Source organism: Callospermophilus lateralis, chromosome 10 (assembly GCF_048772815.1).
Source record: "Callospermophilus lateralis isolate mCalLat2 chromosome 10, mCalLat2.hap1, whole genome shotgun sequence".
In the NCBI taxonomy this organism is placed as follows: Eukaryota; Metazoa; Chordata; class Mammalia; order Rodentia; family Sciuridae; genus Callospermophilus; species Callospermophilus lateralis.
The window spans coordinates 23,604,913-23,626,335 of NC_135314.1; the positions used below are offsets into that span (position 1 = coordinate 23,604,913).

At 31.8% G+C, this 21,423-nt stretch overlaps 1 protein-coding gene across 2 annotated transcripts in view; it reads left to right on the forward strand.

The window, feature by feature from the left end:
• The window catches only part of Tmprss15 (transmembrane serine protease 15), a 114,658-nt gene that overhangs the window by 18,506 nt on the left and 74,729 nt on the right, over positions 1-21,423 (forward strand). For both annotated transcript variants that reach the window (XM_076868384.2, XM_076868385.2), the window contains 4 exons: positions 1,200-1,235; positions 9,485-9,616; positions 14,068-14,176; positions 18,500-18,606. In XM_076868384.2, the coding sequence (XP_076724499.2) occupies positions 1,200-1,235; positions 9,485-9,616; positions 14,068-14,176; positions 18,500-18,606 (384 nt within the window). The remainder of the gene's footprint in view (positions 1-1,199; positions 1,236-9,484; positions 9,617-14,067; positions 14,177-18,499; positions 18,607-21,423) is intronic.

A 21,423-nucleotide genomic window follows, 5' to 3' on the forward strand; every position in this document is an offset into this window, starting at 1 on the left:
TAGACTAGATGATGAAGCCATACTGTTTATAAAATCACTGACTATGAAAGAAAATTTTAACAGCATTCAAATTATGACTTTCAAAATTCATTTTACTCTTTGGAAAGGAGAATCCAATGTTTGATGATAACTTCCCTACTTTAGCATCTTCTTTACTCCATCTTAACTTCAATTGCTCATACAATTCAGAAATTTACTTTGTCTTACCAAGATCCCACCACTACCAACAAAGTTCACTTTGGAAAACTTAACAAACTTTAGAATTAACCTTAGTTATCTTAAACTATAAAACTATTCTGTTGTATAAAAATCATTAGAACTGAAACCAGAAAATTTGGCACTAATCCTGGTTTTACAAACTACCAGAATAATTTAGCACAACTATTTACCCATCTGAAAATCTGTATCCAGAATATTGTGAATAATAAAATTGTTTCGCATATCTTAGAAGTAATTCTAAATGGGTTATTGTTTAAATTATTTTAAAAATATAAATGGTTGTGCAAATTATAAAAGTAAAACTTTCAATATTCTCTATAATCATAGTCACCTTCATAATATTTGAAAGACCTATTTTTAAGATGTTAACCTGCATCAGGTTTTATATTTGATAAATATTATATCACAATTTTCAAAATAATTCTTTAGGGAGGTAACATTTTTCTACTTAAAAAGAAATGAATAAAGGAATTAAGTTACATTCTGAGAGTCACAGGTGATTAATTGTTAATAATCAAAATCAATTCTTCCTAATTCCAGAGCCCACAATCTAAGCATATCTCATTCTTCTATTTAAAATCTTCTATTTAACCTAGAATCTTTAAGTCTACAGCCATTATAAAGTAAGTAAATCTTCATATTTATTTAATGATTATTGAACATCATTCTCTTCTGTACTTTGAAAATAAACATGAGGTGCAAATCTAAATACCTTCACTCTATAACTCTAAAAATCAATGAGAAGCAGAACACAACATGATAGATTTGTTAATTAGCCTAATTTAATCATTATACATTGTAAAATATATATCAAAACATCACATTGTACCTCATAAATATATATAACAATTATTTATCACTTAAAATATAAAATATAAAAAAGAACACATGAAAAATCTATTCTTAGATCCAGATACAAATGACATATTCTTAAATTAATAGATAATAATAATTCACAATGATATCATTTATCTTTACAGACATCCTAACAACCAGAAGTCCTCTGGCAACTACAGGTCAGCCTAAATAATAATTTCTATACGTTTTTAAAAGGTTTTACTCATGTTCCAGTTTAGATCTGAAAACTCTGTGATGCCAAAGCAGTTTAACATTACCCTTATTGTAAAGATAAGAAAACGTAAACATAGGAGATTGTACTTTTAGATTCAGGTTTAAAGTGACAATATTTTGGGGAGCTAATGCTTGGGTTATCTTACCTCACTCTGACAGAACAAAGTTTATTATCTGTTGCTAAGGATCAATAGTATGAAAATATATTCCAGAAAGCATGATGGTTTCATCAGATATTAGGGACTTTTTTCTTTTGATTTCTCTCTCTACATACAAGTTCTACATGCTTCTTCCTATTACCAAAGTACTGGTTGCCAAACCATGACCAAGCTAGCCTTGAAGTCATTCACTCAATAATATTTTTTTTGAATCAGTGTCTACTTTATGCTAATTCCTACTATAAATCTTTGATTAGCCAATTTATCTGGATTCCGAGTAATTTGTGCTCCCATCTTTGTGCCAAGCAACTAAAATGCTTTCCCTAGTTTTGATTTAGTCTTCATGCTAAATAGCCTATGTGCAGCCCTAATCCTTTTAATTAAACTAAATAAAGTAAAAGTTGTGTAGATCTTCCATCAACTCCCATAATATGGTAGTACCCCATAACCATAGAGGGGACATTTCAAGATACCCAGCAGATGCTTGAAACTGCTGATATCACTAAGCTCTATACAGATGGTCTCCAGCTTGCAATAATTCAGCTTATGATTTTTCAATTTTATGATGGTGTTGTACTATACAACCGTTCTGGTTTTACTTTCAACATAATATTTAATAAATTACATGACATTCAACACTTTATTATCAAAGAGACTTTGTGTGAGAAAATTTTTCCCAACTGTAGGCTAATATAAGAGTTCTGAGCCTGTTCAAGGTAGTCTAAGCTAAGTTATGATATTGGTACATTCAATGTATTAAAGATATTTTTACCTATTATAGTTTTAATTAATGACAGGTTTATTAGGATGTGAATCTATTGTAAGTGAAGAAGCACATATATATATATATATATATATATATATATATATATATATATATATATATAACTAATTTTATTAAATATACATATCTGTGATAAACATCTGCCTTTCTATTTTATTTCTTATTTATTTATTTCTGTATTTATTTATTTATTTATTGGTGCTAGAGATTAAACCCCGGGCCTTGTGCATTTGAGGCAAGCACTCTAACAACTGAGCTATATCCCCAGCTCCCTTCTATTTTATATTACTTTTTTTCTTATTTTACCTTTCTGTTTTAGAAAAGCTCTGTAAGATATCACTTTGGTTATGTCTAAATTGTCATCTGGCATCATTACTATTGTAGTTTGGGGCTATTTTTAAAAATTAGAGTTTTTTGCACTTAAGCACTGCAATATACAGCAATCTGATCATTAGGACAGTTCCTAAGTAACTCATGAGTGGATGGTGTATAATATGTGGATACACTGAAAAAAAGGGCTTGACTCACACCCAATATGGGATTAGAGCAGCATAGTGCAAGTCCCCATCATGCTACTTAGAATGAAATTGAGTTTAAAACTTGTGAATTGTTAATTTATTGAATTTTCCATTAAATATGTTCAGAATATAGTTGACCTAAAGTAACTGAAAGCACAGAAAATGAAAGTATGGATAAAAGGGAATTACAGCACCACTATTTTATGTAACTAAAGTCTATATTATATGTTATATATTAGAAGAAAAGAACATTTATAAAACCATAAATATCCCTTCTTCGTAAGAGTTAATAATTCTTGTTTAAAATGGTTTGGTGTGATATTTGAAATGCAAGGTAATACATACATGAAACATGAATCAAAATAATTTAGAATACAAGCCATCAGAACTCTAAAGCCCATAGAGAAATCTATATGGCACCATAAGCAAGCCTGCTGTTGTGTTCTGGTATAGCGACACAGCAGCTAAACATACTTAAAAACTGTTGTCATTAAGCCTACACTCCCTCTCTAAGTTGAAAAAAATATATTTACAGTATCCCAAACTAGCCTTTAACATATCTGAAGAAAAAATGCTTTTAGGATTGATAATGACTAATTCTTTGAAGTTAAAAATAAACTAAAAAGGTAATTTACATATGTTTTAAGAAATTTCTTGCTAAAACTTTTAATATACAAATTAATGCCCATTTTTAAATTTTTCTGTTTGTGGATTTATTGAGTGATTCATGTCACCCAGTTACTGAGCTCCTCTTAGCTGGATAAAATGTCCTAAGAGAACTATGTGGAATGACTTAGGGGAAAAAGGATCAGCCCTAAATAAAGCAAGAAGTCCTTGAACTTCAACCAAATTTTTTTCTCCCTTACTACTCTAAAGACAAATCTGCCAATAAATATAGAAAACTGGTTAAATCACATATTCAGTTTCCTATGATTGGAGTAGATAGTGAATGAGGGGATAGAGAATAGGAGATCCATCACCTCTCCATTGTTTAAACTACAAGAATGGGGTCAGATATGCTTAGCATGTCTTTCACAATTTAATTGAGATTTCAAATAAAAGTCCAAAGCAATATAAAATTCTCAGTTGTTGAAAAGACATGAGTGAATCCACCCATTACCTAATATTGCCAATCACTCCAGACCTGTTTAGCAAGTTAACTAGCTTCTTTGATCTTTATTCTTATTATCTGAAAAATAAAGAGTAAAAAAAAAATGTATGCCTTCAAGGGTGATTGAGAATTAAAAAGAGATTTTACTACATTGTTGTCAACCCAGTGACTCATACATCAGAGAGTCACAATCAGTATTGGATCACTTCCCCCTTCCCCTACTGACTTGGACCCAAAAGAGAAAAATAATAATAGTTAAAATTGTAGACTTTTTTTAAAAGAAGAGTTTTAAAAATCTGTTTAAATAAAATAACATGATTATATTTGGCAGTGCTCATTTTAATAGAGTCACTTTTAACCAAAAATATTTAATTTCAAAACATTTCCTGTTATTGAATGTTGTGTTGTTTTACTTTAATTTGTTTTCAAAATATTATTATTATTATTATTATTATTATTATTATTATTATTATACCAGGGATTGAACTCAGCGGCACTTGACCACTGAGCCACATACCCAGGCCTATTTTTAATTTTATTAAGAGACAGGGTTCACTGAGTTGCTTAGCGCCTCACTTTTGCTGAGAGTGGCTTTGAATTCTTGATCCTCCTGCCTTAGCCTCCCAAGTAGCTAGGATTATAGGTGAGCGCCTCGGGTTGGAGGAGAGGGTGGCTCACCGGCTCAAAGAATTATTATAAGACAAATAGATGGCAAAATATCCCATTCCCTTTTTCACTAAATCCATGTATTGCATGTGTTCTGAAACATACTTCTCATTTATTCCTCTCACAAGGCAAGATGGTATAGATTTATAGAGGGGAATGAGGCAATTAAACTTGAGAACTGTGGTTTCCAAGCAGTAATTTATTATGGATATGCCTTTCAGGGATGTTAAGTTTATTCTCATTTTTATATGCCTGGAAGATAGAGTTTGAGAAAAATCAACAAATGCATGCATCATATAGCTGGCATCAGTACTATTATAAATTCTGCAAGAGAATTTTTGTATGATAACAGGTACAAAGTCCATGAGGGTTAGGTTGTATTGTTCTACAGCCTTTGCTGCCAATTACTGTAAAGTTTTACTAACCCATTTGGAACACTAGCAGAGAGAACTAGGAGCTAACGTGGCATTATACAGATTGATTTTTTGGCTGCTACAGATGCCTAGTGGGGCTGTTGGGCAATTACTCATATGCTTGAAGGGTTTCTAGACTGCAGATTTTTCTAGTCCTTTGTTGCTGACTGTGCAGGCATTGATTGCAGAAAAACAAAAATGTCACTATCATGGGCTTTCTCAATCTCAAGCAAAATGTAATCTTGGTATAACTTCAATATGTGGAAGAGTTTGGGGACTGAAGAAAAAGACAAGTTGGCTGATTCTGTGAAGAACTTGAAATTGAACCAAAAGAAGCTAAGATAGAATCATGCCCTTCAATTTAATTGTTCCAAGACTGAGGCACAGAGGCTTTATTCCTTTTATATTTTATATGCACATATATATGCATATGTGTGTGTGTGTATATATATATATACACACACACTCACATATAAATTTATATGCTTGAAATATTTTTCTTCTGCATTTGAGAACATAATATTTATTTAGCACTAATCATTCTCCTCTAATTTAAGATGTTCATATTTAATGATATCAGTACTTTAAAAAGATTCATCCATAATAATTTCATTTGAATTGAAATGCCATAGTCTTGCTTAAAAGACTAGATTTGTTCTATCAAAGCAGATGAGAACTTGTGTAAAGTGATGTCTATTCTCTAGTATAGCAGAGTGAAATGAAATTAGTTACCAATTCAGACATTCATAGATTCAGACACTATTTACTTATTTATTTATGTATTTATTTTCCTTTTTTTTTTTTTTTTTTTTTTTTTGGTAACAGAGGTTGAACCCAGGGGTGCTTACCCACTGAGATACATCCTCTGATCCCTTTTTTAAATTTTTTTATTTAAAGATGAGGTCTAGCTAAGTTGCTTAAGACCTTGCTAAGTTCCAGAGGCTGGCTTTGAACTAGTGATCCTGCCTCAGCCTCCCAAGCTGCTGGAATTACAGGCGTCCATCACCACACCTGACTAGTAGTATGTGAGCTATAGAAATCTAGGGCTAATTGGTCTTAAGTAAGTTCTGGCCACCTAGCATTATTATATAAATGAAAGGAAATTAGAAATTCAAAATTTCCAAATTACAATTTTTAATTTTTGTCTTATTAAAACATTTCTTGCATATGATTTAGAATAAAGGCAAGAATTTTACTCTTATTCTCCATGCTGCCTAGCACCAGCTTGCACAATGTACATACACGAGTTCTCTGGTCCCACATCACTAAAAATTGTTTTGACTTTAGATCACTCTGAAGTAACCACATTTCATTTATGTATATACTGAATTCTCTATACAAATATAATTAGAAAATTAAAATGATCTATGTGAATAATTTCAAAACAATGCAGATTTACTAATGTGTTTTCATACTATGTAAAAAAAAAAAACAGTACCCTGAAGAAAAATACTCTACAAATATAAAAATATGTGCAAATCTTCTTTCCACTCAAATAAACAGTAACTAATATTCAGGTAATATAATCAGCTGCTAAATGAACCACTTATTGTTTTCTTTGAGTACATTTATTTAAGTAGAATTCATTAACTCCTTCCAAACATTTTCTTTTAAGAAGTACAGCTTAGTACTTCTTAGAGAAGAAGAAATAATAGGGCAGAAATTAAGGAATGAGATGCAAACCAAGTTGTAAGTCAATGAACTCTCATTTTAAGAATAGAAGTCATTTACAAAAAGACTGGCCTATGATACATTTCTGTAACAACTAATATCTTAGTCAATCATGTTGTCAGAAACTGAAATTGTGACTGTATAAACAAGGGAAAATAGAAGGAGACTGAGTAAAATTATGATTTGACAGAATCCTGAAACTCATTATCCTTGTATAACAATTATATTTGTGTTTTCTACTTTAATTTCTAAATGAGAAATTTCTGTCTCTTCATGGATCAAATCAGCTGACGAGTACTTACGAAATAATCTGGAAAGAAATAATGAACAAAACCCAAACAAGAGTATCCAATATTTCTACCTTCCAGTGAAAATGCTTTAAAATAGACTCATTTTCTAATCCCATCATATGTTTCTATTCCAGTCACTATTGTGACTAAACACCATTAGTAATTTAACTGCCCATCACTTACACTTGCTCCTTTTCCACCTCCTCTGGTCTTGGTCAGGAACTCATTTGATCACTGAAGCTCATCACTCTGTTAAATCGCAATTCATTCCAAGCCCCATCTCTTCTGCCATTAGAGAATTCAGCCATTATGAAGGTCCACCTGGGGAATTGAAACCATTTCTCCACTGCTCTCATCTTTCCAGTTGATTCTCCACATGACCCCAGAATTGCCTTTATGAAACATGGGCTGGTCACACCACACAAGTATAAGAAAACTTTCTATGTCATTTCCTGTAGAAAAGCATTTCTAACATTTAACGAAGATTAAAAGGCCCCCTAAAACCTGGCACCAAATCCCCTTCCTATTATGGGTTCCATTCTTTTTTCTAGATAACTTAGATTCATCTGGTTTCCACATGGGGATCTGATTCTGTCACATCATCACATACACCTATCCTCCTGGTTCCCTTCTAACCATCCTTCAAAATCTAGTTTAAACACAACCATTTCTGGGATGATATCTTTAATCCCTCCTTCATAAGAAAACTAGCTCTTGCTGCTCCTACAACACTTTTTTTAAACGTCTTTTAAAAAAATTAATGAACCAGTCTCCCACTAAACTCCAGGCTCTGTGCGAACAGAGGCTCTTCCTTACTCATCCTCTCTTCTTTGTCCCTTAAAGTTCCATGACACAAGTAGTAGACAATAAAGAGTTGTGGAGCAAATGAGTAATCCTTAATGAGATCAAAGGGTCCCAAGAGCTATCTTTTGCCCAGGGTTGATCTATTGTTCAACAGAGAATGGACAGAGATGTGAAGCCTCTGGAAGTGATGCTGTCATGGGAAGAATAAGGACAGCCAAAATTAGGTATCTTCCTAGCTATATCCCCAAATCTACTCTAAGTTCTGAATACACAGGATCCTATTAACAACTGTTAAAATAATATAAAATTTCAAGTAAAGTTCTTTTTCCCCATCTATTTATTTATCAAACATTTATTCAATACTATCAACTAGTATGCCTTTTCCAGATTGGGACTCAATGATAATGACTTTTTGGATAAATAGTTTTTATATATGACAATTCTAATAAATTCAACTTTGGGAATTATTAAATAACATTTTATTATTCTTTTATTCTCTGAAATGGGATTTTCTGCCATTTTTGAATGACTCTGATATTTGGTCCTATTTTAGATGTTAGGTGTTCCATAAATTTCCCAATGGTTTATGTCCATTTTAATTAGAAACAGTTACTAAAAGCTAATTTAGTTGTGGGGTATGTGTGTGTGTGTGTGTATGTGTGTGTATAGGAACCCTGTCTATGAAAGTTTTTAATCAAGTTTTACCTCAGTAGATTAATTGACATAAATATATATTTTTTATTTTCCTAGTTGCTTTTGGAGCATAAGAAATGCTAGTATGCTTTATGGAGCATAACAAATTTCATAATTTCAAATTTTTATATTTTTAAAACCCAGCAGATGGCAGTACAGTTCTGGCTTTAAGACTAAGACCAATAACAAAATAAATGCTATTGAGTTAAAGATTTTAAAATCTTTAGGCCACCATTGTTATTATAGTTAGAGAAAAAATATCAAATACCCACATTACTCTGAAAACTAAAACCATGTTTTATCTTGTGGATATTTGAGAATATTTCTGATTTTTAGAGTTGCACTTAAAATTTTCCAAGACAATTTCTAGAGGTGAAATGCGTTTCTTGGGCCTCTCTATACCTACATATGAGGAAGTGGGCAGGTGAAGGGGAAGACAGGCTGAGATCTATAAGTTGATCAGATCCTGGCCAGATTATGGCAAAGAAACTTGCAGGAGTGTGTTTTTATCTTATCCTGTAAGAATCTGTGATTCAAGAAGCAAAGAGATATGAAACCAAAATAACCATGGGATTCTTTACTGCTGAATGTAGCAATGTATTGAGAATATTAAATTTGTTATCTTACTTTAAAATGTCCTTCATTGATGTATTTTTATTCTGCAGAATGTTTATTACTAGAATCCATTGTATTTCCAAATAATAAATTTAAGGATAAATGAAGTGGTTACTAGATGCTGCTGCTGATAAATTCCCCATACAGTACAACAATGCCAGGAGTTATAAGTATTAAGGACTAAATTCTAAACTCTAATATTACTTTATCAAGCTTAAAATAAAATTTTCATTTAACATTTATAAAGAATTTTTTTTTCAAAATTTAAAATCTTCTATATTTAAAAATACTTTATTCATGAAATGAAATAAATATTTCTATTGGAAGTGAAGTATATACTCATTAACTAAGGAGGTAAATTACAAAAAAAAACAACAAATAACAAATGTTTGAACATTGTACATTTTTTTACCAATTGGAAATTAATTCTACAGTACAAGCTTATAATTTAAATCTTTTTATGTTTTTAAGGAAATGCCTCAATAGAGTGTCCACCTGGCTTCAGGCCTTGTGCTGATTCTCTGAAGTGTATTTCAATTGATTTATTTTGTGATGGAGAAATAAACTGTCCAGATGGTTCCGATGAAGACAATAAAATTTGTGGTAAGGTCTCCCACCTGTTCTCTCTCCCCCTTCCCTGTGTCCTCTCTCATTCTACATACACACTCATCAGACATCTGAAAGTATTGAAGAATGAGCTTTTCCAATAGCCATGTGTATAATTTCATACAAACTCTAGAAATAATAGTACTAGTATTTCCCTAAACTTTATTACATAATGTTAAAGATGTTAATTTTACAGAATTCTTCTTCATAACTGTAAAAGAACTCTGTGATCAGCAATGTCTATAATAATGAGGGATGAGAGTCATCATTTTCATCCCTTCTCTATATTAAATTATTACTAATTCTAATAAAATTGAATTCTTATATTTGTCATTATACTTTTTAATAATTTTTTTTTCATTTTTTTCAGTATCATATTTTAATAAGCCTTTTACCCTACAGTTTAACAGCTAATCCAGTAAGCACCACCCAATTTTGATTGTTGCTTTTGTTTGCCTCTTGTAGTTCTGGCAATAATGCAAACACTAATAATTAACAACTTATTGTCTTATGATAAAACATCTATGTTTTATTTGTATATTTAGCATTTATTTTGGTGTTATTATTTTAGTATTAGTTATTGAATGCTTCAGTAGCATATAGCAAACATGACTCTAAATGATCAGACATATTTTCTCTTTGGCATATTACTTCATATTATAATTCAGTTCCATTTAGAAAAGTTTATTAGAAAACTATTCTGGTAAACTTTTTGCTGTTGTGACAAAAGACCTGAGAAGAACAATTTAAAGGAGGAAAAGTTTATTTGGGGTTCACAGTTTCAGAGATCTCAGCCTACTGACTGCCAAATCCATTTCTTTGACTGGAGATGAAGCAGAACATCATGGCAGATGGGTGTGGTGGAAGAAAGCAGCTCAGAACATGGCCACCAGTAAGCAGAGAGTTCCACTCAATAGAAATATAAACCCTAAGTGCAGGTCCCCAGTAGCCCATGTCCTCCAGCCATACCCCACCTACTTACAGTTATGACCCAATTAATCCATATTAATGGATTAATGCACTGATTAGATTAGGGCTCTAATAAACCAATCATTTCTCCTCTAAACTTTATTGCATTGTCCCACACATGAGTTTTTGAGGGACACCTAATATCTAAACCATAATAAAAGCAACATCTAACTGGGTAATTTATTTTGATATGTGTCATACTTAAGAAGATTACCACATAAATGTCAGCATGAATTAGTCAGCAATGTGAAGAACCATTTGGATAAACTAAGCAAGAATTTATTTTTAAAATATTAAACAAAAAACATGAATTGTACCTTTTCTCCTTTTTTTCTTTTTCTTTCTTTCTTTTTTATTTATTTATTTTTATTTTTTGGTACGGTTTGTAATTAGTTTTTAAATTGAGTGTGAATACAGTCAGTTCCTGAAGTGTGTTAAGGGCACAGTTTCTATTTGCTGCACTTGCCTCTTCTATTATGTTACACTTTTTTCATTTTGCTTGATATCAATTGAAGATGAATGTTTCAATGAGGAGCCAAATGTTTTAAATTACCTCTTCACTGGGTACATATTTTATAAGATGGGCAGTTGGTCTGTTTCCCAGCACCAACCCAACAAAAGGTAACTCTTGCTAAAGAGACTTCCACTCAGCAACCCAATTCAAATGTTCTTGGATAAATTTCAAAGCTGCAAAGTTTAACTATGTTCTGTGAAGTGCACTCAGAATATATTGGTAGAAAGTGCAGGCTACAGAATATTTTTTAATCTATTTTATATAACTAAGTTACTTAAAGAGGAAAAAAAGCTATCTTTTTTTGCTATAGTTTTCACAGATTTTCTAAAACCTTTTCAAGAGAATGATGCAAGTGTGCCATCATGAGGTAGCAGAGGTGATGTTGATTTTTATTTCAAAAGTAAGAATGAATGTCAAAGACAGATACACAGCATTAAGCCTATGTAATGATGATCAATATTTTAAAGTGAAATAAAAAGCATAACTAATATATTAGATGAATCAAATAATCAGAACATATATCACACCTATAATTTTGTCTCTATTTTCATGGAATTTATAATTTTTATAAACTAGTATCAAAGTGTATCAAAAAATAACAATGAAAGAGTGACAATTTGTCCCCCCAAAAGTTTTAAGGAAATGATTACTTTTCAAAGTCCTTTTAAACTCATCAGGCGAGCTTCAGTTTTAGAATTAATTATCTAAATTTTCTTTAAAGACATAATCAAACTGCACTATTATTTTTACTATCATAGAAGCTTTATGATTATTAACCTTAGTATTTATCAGCTTTCCATGTGACTGTCTTTAGCCTCTGTATCACTATTAATTCTCATTTTCCCAATTATCATATTTGCATTTTAAAGTTAGCCTTGTATATATTGGAAAATATATTTGAATTATTTGTGAAATAAGGCAGTGGAAAATTCAATCAATTACTCTGTCTTTATCTAGTGAGAATTCAAGAGTCAAGTTGTATTCATTTTAATTATTGATGGTGTGCAAAAAGGCCCAGTGGACTATATTGCAGCACCAACTTAAACTTTAGTAGCATAATTTCCACCTCAAAGCCCTTGTCCATCAATCTACAGTCACAGAAAAATGCATAACATTAAGAGGTTTTCTCTATATGAAATTAACCTTTGCCCTGTCTCTTACTCATTTATTTTACTCCAGCTGTGAGCTCTAATTTTAGTTTGTGTTATTAATAGAGTCACATTAATGTTGACTTCCTCACACAGCTTCTTTTTTTAGTCTTTGATTATTTAGGTTTGCACAACTTATAGCTGACTATAGCTAAACCAAGATTTCTTTAAATTGTTTTTCACTTTTGATTAGAATTGCATCAGCAAGAAAGTTCACTTTTTAGCTGACCTATGAGAAGAAAAGATGCTGACTCACAGTCTTTAAGAGAAGGTGCAGGCCTATTTAAAAGTTGTAGAGTGTCCTCAAAATTTGCATGCCTCGTATGTATGTGTATAATAGACCATTGTGGATGGGCATAAGTCATGATTGATTTATATACATCTTGGAGAATTCAGTGCTCAGACCAAATAAGCACTCGGTAAATATAGAACCAGCAGGGGGAGCTCTCAGTACATACCCTTCGAATCCCATCCCACCACAGGCAACATTTCTGATAACACAGAAGAATAACTGGTATAATTTGACAGATACATTTATCTCACTCTCAAAATTTTTTTTTCCCTAATGATGCACTAGAAAGCATTGAGCAATGCACAGTCACAGCCCTGAACACCCAGGAATCCTATTCATCCATGGTTGAGTTACATCTGCTTAACCTGAAAGCCTATCTTGTTCCATTGTCATATGCAAAATTAATTTATCCAAGAACATCCTTAAATTAGTGAAAGCATATATACAAAAGCTCACAACACAGTCCCACATCTTGAAATGATAGCATTTTTACATTTTGGACTTTAATATTGCTGCAATTTTAAGGTCCCTCAGGAATATTCTCCTTCTTTGATTCCATTCAGAAATTTATAAGAGGCCCTTTTGAGTGAGATTTACCCTGGATTTATCCACTTGTAGTAAAGCTTTGCAATTCCAGGGACAGGCAAACCAATCATATTCTTTAATATAGAATTAATACCATGATAAAAAAAAATCTTAGCAATTTGAGACAATAATAATTCACCTATATCACACCAGGAATTATGGGAAGGGATTGTACTCTTTGTAGGCATTCAGAGTTCCAGGTCTTCTTCCATTACCTTCTCTGCCCCCAGAGTCCTCCAAAGAATTATCTACAACCTGCTCACAGAGAAGATAATAATGTTACAAAACATTTTTTTTCAAAACTTTTGGAAATAGACACAATTACTTCCACAATAGTTTAGTGACCAACTTAGTCACATGACTCCATTTGACTGCAAAGGATTTGGAGAAGTGTGATATAATCCTGCCTTAGGAAACAGAGTCCAGCAAACAGACAAATCTCTGACTCATGGACATAACATTTTGGAAAACTATGAGTCTTGTGCAGCACACATCTGTTTATACCTTTCTGAAACCATCTGTAAAGTTTGAAGAATTACGAAAGTTTCACCAGCTTTGCAAATTGATTTTGTAAATTGATGTTGTTTTGTTCCCTTTTTAATTCTGCACATGCTTTGCTTCCTCTTGTTTGTTGTGGAATGTTATTGTAAATGTGGTCTATATTCCACTTTTCAGAAAATTTGAAAAGATGGAATTGTTGAAAATGTCCTTCTTCTTTCATGTACACTTTCACCTGCTCAGAATGGGTTATGTTGTTTACAATAGCTCTATTATGGTATTAGAAAATAAAAGCACAGTAAGACTGCCCAACTTTGAATTGCTGTTTATAAGCTGGGAAACCTGATAATAATGTAACCCCTCTAAATCTCAAGATTGTTCTTGTCTAACGTTAATTGGCTTTTTTTTTTTTTTTTTTTTTTTTTTTTTTTTTTTTTTTCAGCCACAGCTTGCGATGGAAGATTTTTATTGACTGGATCTTCTGGGTCTTTCCAGGCTATCCATTATCCAAAGCCATCTAAATCAAGTATTGCTTGCCGGTGGGTCATACGGTAAGAGTCCATCTTCTATGTTCTGTTCTTTACTTATAAAGTCTTTTTCTGATGCAATGTCTTATCACTTCCAGTAGTATTTTTTTTAACAATAATTGTTACCAGTAACTAGAAAATTCTTTGAAACAACAAACTGTTCAAAAGTTTTTCATTCTCATTTTCACCTTTAAAAAATATTCTGTCCTATGTACAACAGTTTTTAATAGATGAAGCCATATCATTGGACTCTGAAACAAGTTTGTTTCGTTCTCCGTGATTGGCACAGGTTACATGCTACTAAAGTAACTAGCACACATATACAGCTGTGTGTGTCACAAGAAATGGAATTTTTGTCATCTGCATCTGTCCTTAGAATGCAGTTCTCTGCCCATATCTACAGGGAATTGGTTCCAAGCCCCCCACCTTTGTCAATACCAAAATCAGTGGATGCTCAATTCCTTTATATAAAATGGCCTAGTATTTATATAGAACCTCCACACATTCTTCCACATATTTTAAATCATCTCTAGATTATTTATAATAATTAGTTCAGTATAAATTCTATTTAAATAGTTGTGATGATTGTTTAGGGAATAATGACAAGAAACGAAGTCTTTCCATGTCAGCACAATTATTTCTAAGTATGTTTGATTCTGTTAGTCAGCTTTTCATTGTTGTGACTTGAGAAAAGCAATTTAAAGTAGGAAAAATGTATTTTTGGCTCATGGTTTCAAAGGTGTTAGCCCATGGCCAGCTGGCCCCATTGCTTCCAGGTTAAAGGTGAGGCAGTGCATCGTGGAAGAAGAGCATGAAAAACAAAGTTTTTCACCTTATGGCTTCCAGAAGCACGGGGTGGTGGGGGGAGAAAGAAAGAAAGGAGCAGATACCTGATATACCACCCCGGCGCAACCTCCTCCTCATGACTTAATTTCTTCAGATAGGACATACCTCCCAGAAATCCCCTCCACCTCCCAATAGTCCTTTTTAATTATATCAATCCATTAATCCATTGATGAGATCAGAGCCCCCAGGATCCAATCATTTCCCAAAACCTCATCTCTGAACATTGGAGACCAACTCTTCAACACAGGAGCCTTTGGTGAATATTTCCCATCCAAACCATAAGAGATTCATACTTGGTTAAATCTGTGGACATAGAACCCATGGCTATGCAATTCCTTTATCATTATGCCAAAAATTGTTTACAAATCTTCATCAGTGTTATACAGTTAGTCTCAAGCAAACTAGAAAAGACTTCTACAATTTAGTCCAACCCCTGGCCCCCTTTTGGCTATATCTTGAATGACATTTGGGTCCATTATTATATACTTGATCTCCAAGTTCTTATTTCAATTGATCAATTAAATTGCTGTTGATTAAAATAAGCAGACTGCTGACAAATGATATGACCTGAATGTTTACCTAGCATTCTTCATGAAGAAGGAGTATCTGAAGTGCCTCAAAAATACTCCAAGGGAAAAAGAATTCATACTCGATAAATATGAGGGGTACTGAAATAAACTCATTTAAACCCATGTATATAATAATTTCTTTATCAATCTTTACAATCTTAATGCCCATTGAAAATAATTTAATGCTTAAATTTGTATCATAATAAAGACAATTCAAATTTAAAGGGTTTATGTGCAGAACAGAGTAAAAGCTTTTGCTGTAATAATAATATCATTTATGTAATAATCATCCTATATCAATTAAAAATTTGTGTTTCTTTTCTGTCTCCTTCCTTTTTATTACATAATTTTAAAACCCTTTTAAGAAATTCACTTTGATATAGGAATGATAATATAAACCTGAAAAATCTAAAATGTTATCCTAAATCAAATAGTGTACTTCATGATGAAATTATAATTGAATTAGTTACATAATTAATTAGTGATTTTTCTTCTCCATCCTAATTACTGTATCAGTGATTCACTGTACCATATAGTTATTGTTTTTCTCAATGGTGATAAAAGTGAGTATAGAGACAATGACTTTTCTATATGCATGGCAGACCAATTAAGTGGAGAAATGTTTCATATGCAACTAAACTATATTTTGGGCTAGACCAACCCACCCTTGACATTGTGACTACATTTAGCACAAGTCAAATGGTTAAGAATATGGAGGTTAGTGTGAGACAGTCTGTGTGGGTACAAATCAAGTTTCTTCAGATTTGTCCCAGACAAATAATTCCAGGGTTGCTGAGACAAATCTGAGATGCATCATTTCAGGCAAATTAATAAATCTCTGTGAACCCAAATTTTTACATCTGTAGAGCTCAGCAGCCCCAACCACTTGGATCACAGTCATCATAAAAGATAAAAATTAATATAGACTACTTTGTACATGTAAGTGCTCAACAAAAGTAAATTATAAAAGATTATCTAATAATACAACTATTACTAATTGTATTATTACTAATTGTATTAGAGTGTATACGTTAAATTTAGAAAATATTCATTCTCTTAAAAATATAAGAAGGAAACCAAGATACCTAATATGATTAAAAAAACATCAGATTATAGCCATCTGGTAAACTTATTTTTATTGCAAGTGAGTTGGCTGTTTTGAATTTAAAAAAAGAAAAAAAGAACTAAACACAGTATGCACTTTTTCTCTTCAGTCTCCAATTTGCTACTCTGAGAAGACAAAGGACCCTGAACAAAAAGGCTCCTAGATTGCTTCTCTTGCATTCCTTAGTATCATGGCTTAAAAGCAACACCTAATGAAGAACTGTTTTTTCTTGCCTACAGACACCAAAACTTTAATTAAAAGAGCAGAAGTCATCTCTGAAGTTTTCTTTATTTCTTCTGTCTCTGTCTTCTTCAGCTTTGACTCTGGATTCCCTACAGATCTCAGTAGCAGGCTAACTCTGCCTGATCCTTCTGCTCCTTCATCTTGATCTCCTTGTTCCTGCCAACCTCCTGTGGTTACCAAGCACATCTGAGAGGAGCCTGTGAATGGTATCTTCTCACAATCACCACTGGAGCTTTTCAAAGCATGCAGATCAGAATCCACTCCAGAACTGTTGAACCCAATACCCAGGGATAAAGAGCATGTCAGGTTATTTTTGTATTTTTGGTTTTTCTTTCATTATTATTTTTTAAATTTTTATTTAATTATTTTTTTAACTTTTTAACCACATGCCATTGTTCTATCTCCCTGGCAGCAAACACCACTCAGATACATTAACCTGGGTTTCTTCTTAAATGGCTTTTAATTGTGCCCTGCTCCCAGCCACCATTTCATTTTATGTCACTCTACTCCTTGAAGACTAAACTCCAGCCATGAACTTCAGCGCCTGACTAGACTTAGAATGTAGCGTTTGTTAAATCTTGGTTTTTATCACAAATAGCCATTTCTCAGTAAAGACCTTTAGACATTTAAAAATTAACTTCCTTTAGAGAGAAGGTCCTCATTTGTTTGCTAGGCCAAGTTACTACTAAAATTATACCTAAAAATGAGCTTGTTGTGCCCTTAGCCAGAAGGCCTCATTTATCTAGGGCCAGTTTTGGGACAGGTCAACTTTCAAGGTTACTGCTTGGCTTTGGAGACTAAATCTCTACTCATTTTCAAATGTTCTATAATTCATCCCCACAAGATATCATCTCACACCTGTTAGGATGATCATTACAAAAATCAAAACAAAGTAAGCTTTGATAAGAATGTGGAGAAATTGGAATCCTTGTGCACTAACAGTAAGAATGTAAAATAATATGGTTATATGTGGTTCTCAAAAAGAAAATTAAAAACAGAAAAACTATATGATCTAATAATCCCTTCTGGATATTTATCCAAAATAACTAAAATCAGGATTTCACATGATGTATCTAGACTCCTTTGCATGTTTTAGCATTATTCACAGTAGCCAAGGTGTGGAACATATAAGGGGGTAAAAGAAATATGACCTATACACACAGTGGAATGTTATTCAACAATAAAAAGGAAGAAGCCCTGTTGATGATATGATGTGGATGAACCTTGATAACATTACATTAAGTGAAATAAGTCAGGCACATATGGTAAATACTGCATGATTTCCCTTATAAGAATTTCCTCAAACTCACAGAAATGAAAACAGAATGGTGGTTGCCAGGTGCAGGAGGTACAGAGCAGTAGCAGTTGGTGTTCAGTTTATAAAACTTTACTTGTCAGAGATAAGTTCTAGATATCTGCTATACAACATTGTGTTAATGATTAATGATATGGTACTGTGCACTAAGAAAGTAGGTGTCATGTGGTTTTTAACACCAAAAAAGAAAATATATGCAGATTCTAGACAACATTAAGAATTATGATAATGGCTGAAAGCGTTGTAACCTCTTTATGCCTTTAATTTAGTGTAAACCAAGGACTTTCCATCAAACTGAGCTTCGATTCCTTTAAAACAGATTATAGAGATGTGTTATATATTTATGAAGGTATAGGATCAAGCAAGATTTTAAGAGGTAAGTTAAAAGAATATAATATAATCCATCATCAAAATGAAAATATGTGGGAAGCTTTTTGGAGTAAAGTGTTTTCCCTTTAATTTTGAACTAAATATGAACTGGAAATTTAGGTTACTAGAAGGAAAAAGCAAAAGTAGTCCTCATTAAGAAAATTAGGAAACTAGTGCTCTATGTTATCTTTGTAACAAAATAGTGACTATGTCACATGGTCCTCTTCTAATTGATGTTTTTAAAAAATGTGAAAGAAATATTATATATTTGTTTATCATACATTCTTCAAACATTAGTCTCCATTAAACAGAATTCAGTCAAACCCTAAATCTTGTGTTAAATCTTATTATTCTATTTTCTCTGACATTGCATAAGTTATAAACACACAGAAACTCTGTCAGTGTTCACTCTGTTGGGTAAAACAGTGTCTAACATCTGAGATAAACGCAGTAAACAGTAGTGTAGATAATACTGCTACACATACCACTTATCATTAGTATATAGAAACTAATATAATCTGAGAAGAAAGTAGGGATGCATGAGTAATATATATTTTCCCAGCCCACTTGTACTCTTTGGCCTCAGAGTTCACAGTTATATTTATGGTATACAGTTTAAGAAGGAACAAAATTCTAGGAGGAATCTTATTAATAAAGTTTTGTCATTTTAATGTCCAGATTGTGGGTAGTGAAAAGCAAATCATATCCAAAATAAAATGACTTCAATTGATTGATATGGGAAATATTTAAATAAGTGTTAATAATATTTAGATTTTATGGATGCTATTGATCTGACACTACAGAATGATTTATGCAGATCTTCTTATTTAATATTTTCAACAAATCTGGAAAGTATGTATAGGAGTCAAATGAGATCCAAAAAGTCAGATGATCCCAAGTTCACAGAAATAGTTATGTTAGAGGCAGAAATCAAATCAAAACTCTTTGCATTCCAGTTATCTTAATTTATTTTTTAAACAGATTATTTTAATTTTAATTAAGTTAAATTTTGATGAATTTATTTTTACATAACCTATTTAACTTAAATTAAATTAAATTTGATTTATTAGCTAAATTAATTAATTAATTGACTAGAAAAGTTGAATACTTAATGAATAAGGGAATTTTTCATTGTGCTTTGAAAGCCCAAATTCAAATAGAGTAATGAGAATGCATAAAACGTGAACTCATGGTAAATAACATTTGGCTTAAATAAATGCACCAATTATTTCATAATCATTTTTGTTATTGAAAAATACTCTTCTTTAAAATTATAATTAACATAAATATTTACACATGTGGGTAAATATTCAAGTTTATATAAATATTTTCAAAGGCTAATGTGACATTAATAAATTTTAGCATACATTGATCTCTTATAATGCATGAAGTTATGCTGTCAGGACTTTTTCAGCTTAATAAATGCTCCCCTCACAACAATTATGATAGTTTCTCCGTTATAGATGATGAAACCTAAATTTAAAAAAAGATAAATGCTCTGTAAGTGGTAGGTACTCTCACAGTCCTTTACTCTTCAAACACCTTGATTCGTCTAAATATTATTTTCAATGCTTAGACTATCAGTAATTTATGAATAAAATTTAAAATAGTTAATCGTAGTGATGCAAATAATGCACAAATAATTACCTTAAAAATGTAATGTGAAAGAGAGTACAAAGAGGTCTATGAAAGTGTTTCAAATTAAAACAGGGTCCTTTGCTTAAGACTATCTAAAATTTTTATTTCAAAGTTTTGAAAAAAAATATTTTAATTGTAATCAGAAAAAAAAACATTTGATTGTTAAAACAAATTTTATAATGAAAATAATAGTTTTTTAAAGAAAAGCAACAATATCATACCCCTAGCATCAACATAGTAAATGGTATAATGTAAAAAATCTCAGTATTTGTGGATTTAAATTTAGATTAATAGGTTTATATTTCTATTTTATGGTATTAAGGTGAGTTTTCAATGGAGACAAGCAGTAATTTTTCATAACTTTAGAGTTATTTCATATTGAAATAATTTCAAAACTTTCGTTCTCAGTTCACAAGCCCATCTAAAAGATTTGCAAATCTTTTGTGTGAGAGATACTTATCAGATTTACTTTCATTCAATTCCAGTTAGGAAATGTATCTCAAATGCTGTTGTAATTTTTATCACTTGGAAAATATTTAGATATTAGGAAATTAGGAAAAGTGGATTATCTAGAGAAATTATAAGACTGTCTAACACCATGAAATATTTGCTTTATTCTTGATTAGGATAATCAGGATAAACAAATCCCAATTCTCCAGCATCTTTATCATGTTTCCCTGCTCTCTTTCACAAAATGTATTCACCAGGGTCATTGCAGTTAGAAGAAAAATGAGGAGTTAGTTCACATTCAGGTGTGACTGCTTGACAACTCTATGTAAATTATTATTTATAAATTATTGAATTTTTGGAAAAAAATACTGTATTTTCGTAAGGAATTAGTGTTGAAAATTTTATTCTATCATGTAATATAGGAAAAATTCACCTTTTATAAAATTATCTGGCAATTGGTTTCTTTTTTCTTTCAACAAAAGGCATTTCTTTTAAGTAGGCAAACTGTATCACTCTGTGTACTCACATTTTAATACATGTGCTCAAATATTGACTAAACTTCTCTGCCTATTCATAAAGTTTTGTCATTTTAACCTCTGACATAATGGCAGAGGTACAGAAAGCATTAAGTCATAATCTGTGCCTTTCAGGGCTTATAATAAATTTGTGTGAGAGATGTACCATCCCTAGCATTCATTGAGCACTTACTATCAGTAGTCGCTCTTCCAAATGGAAA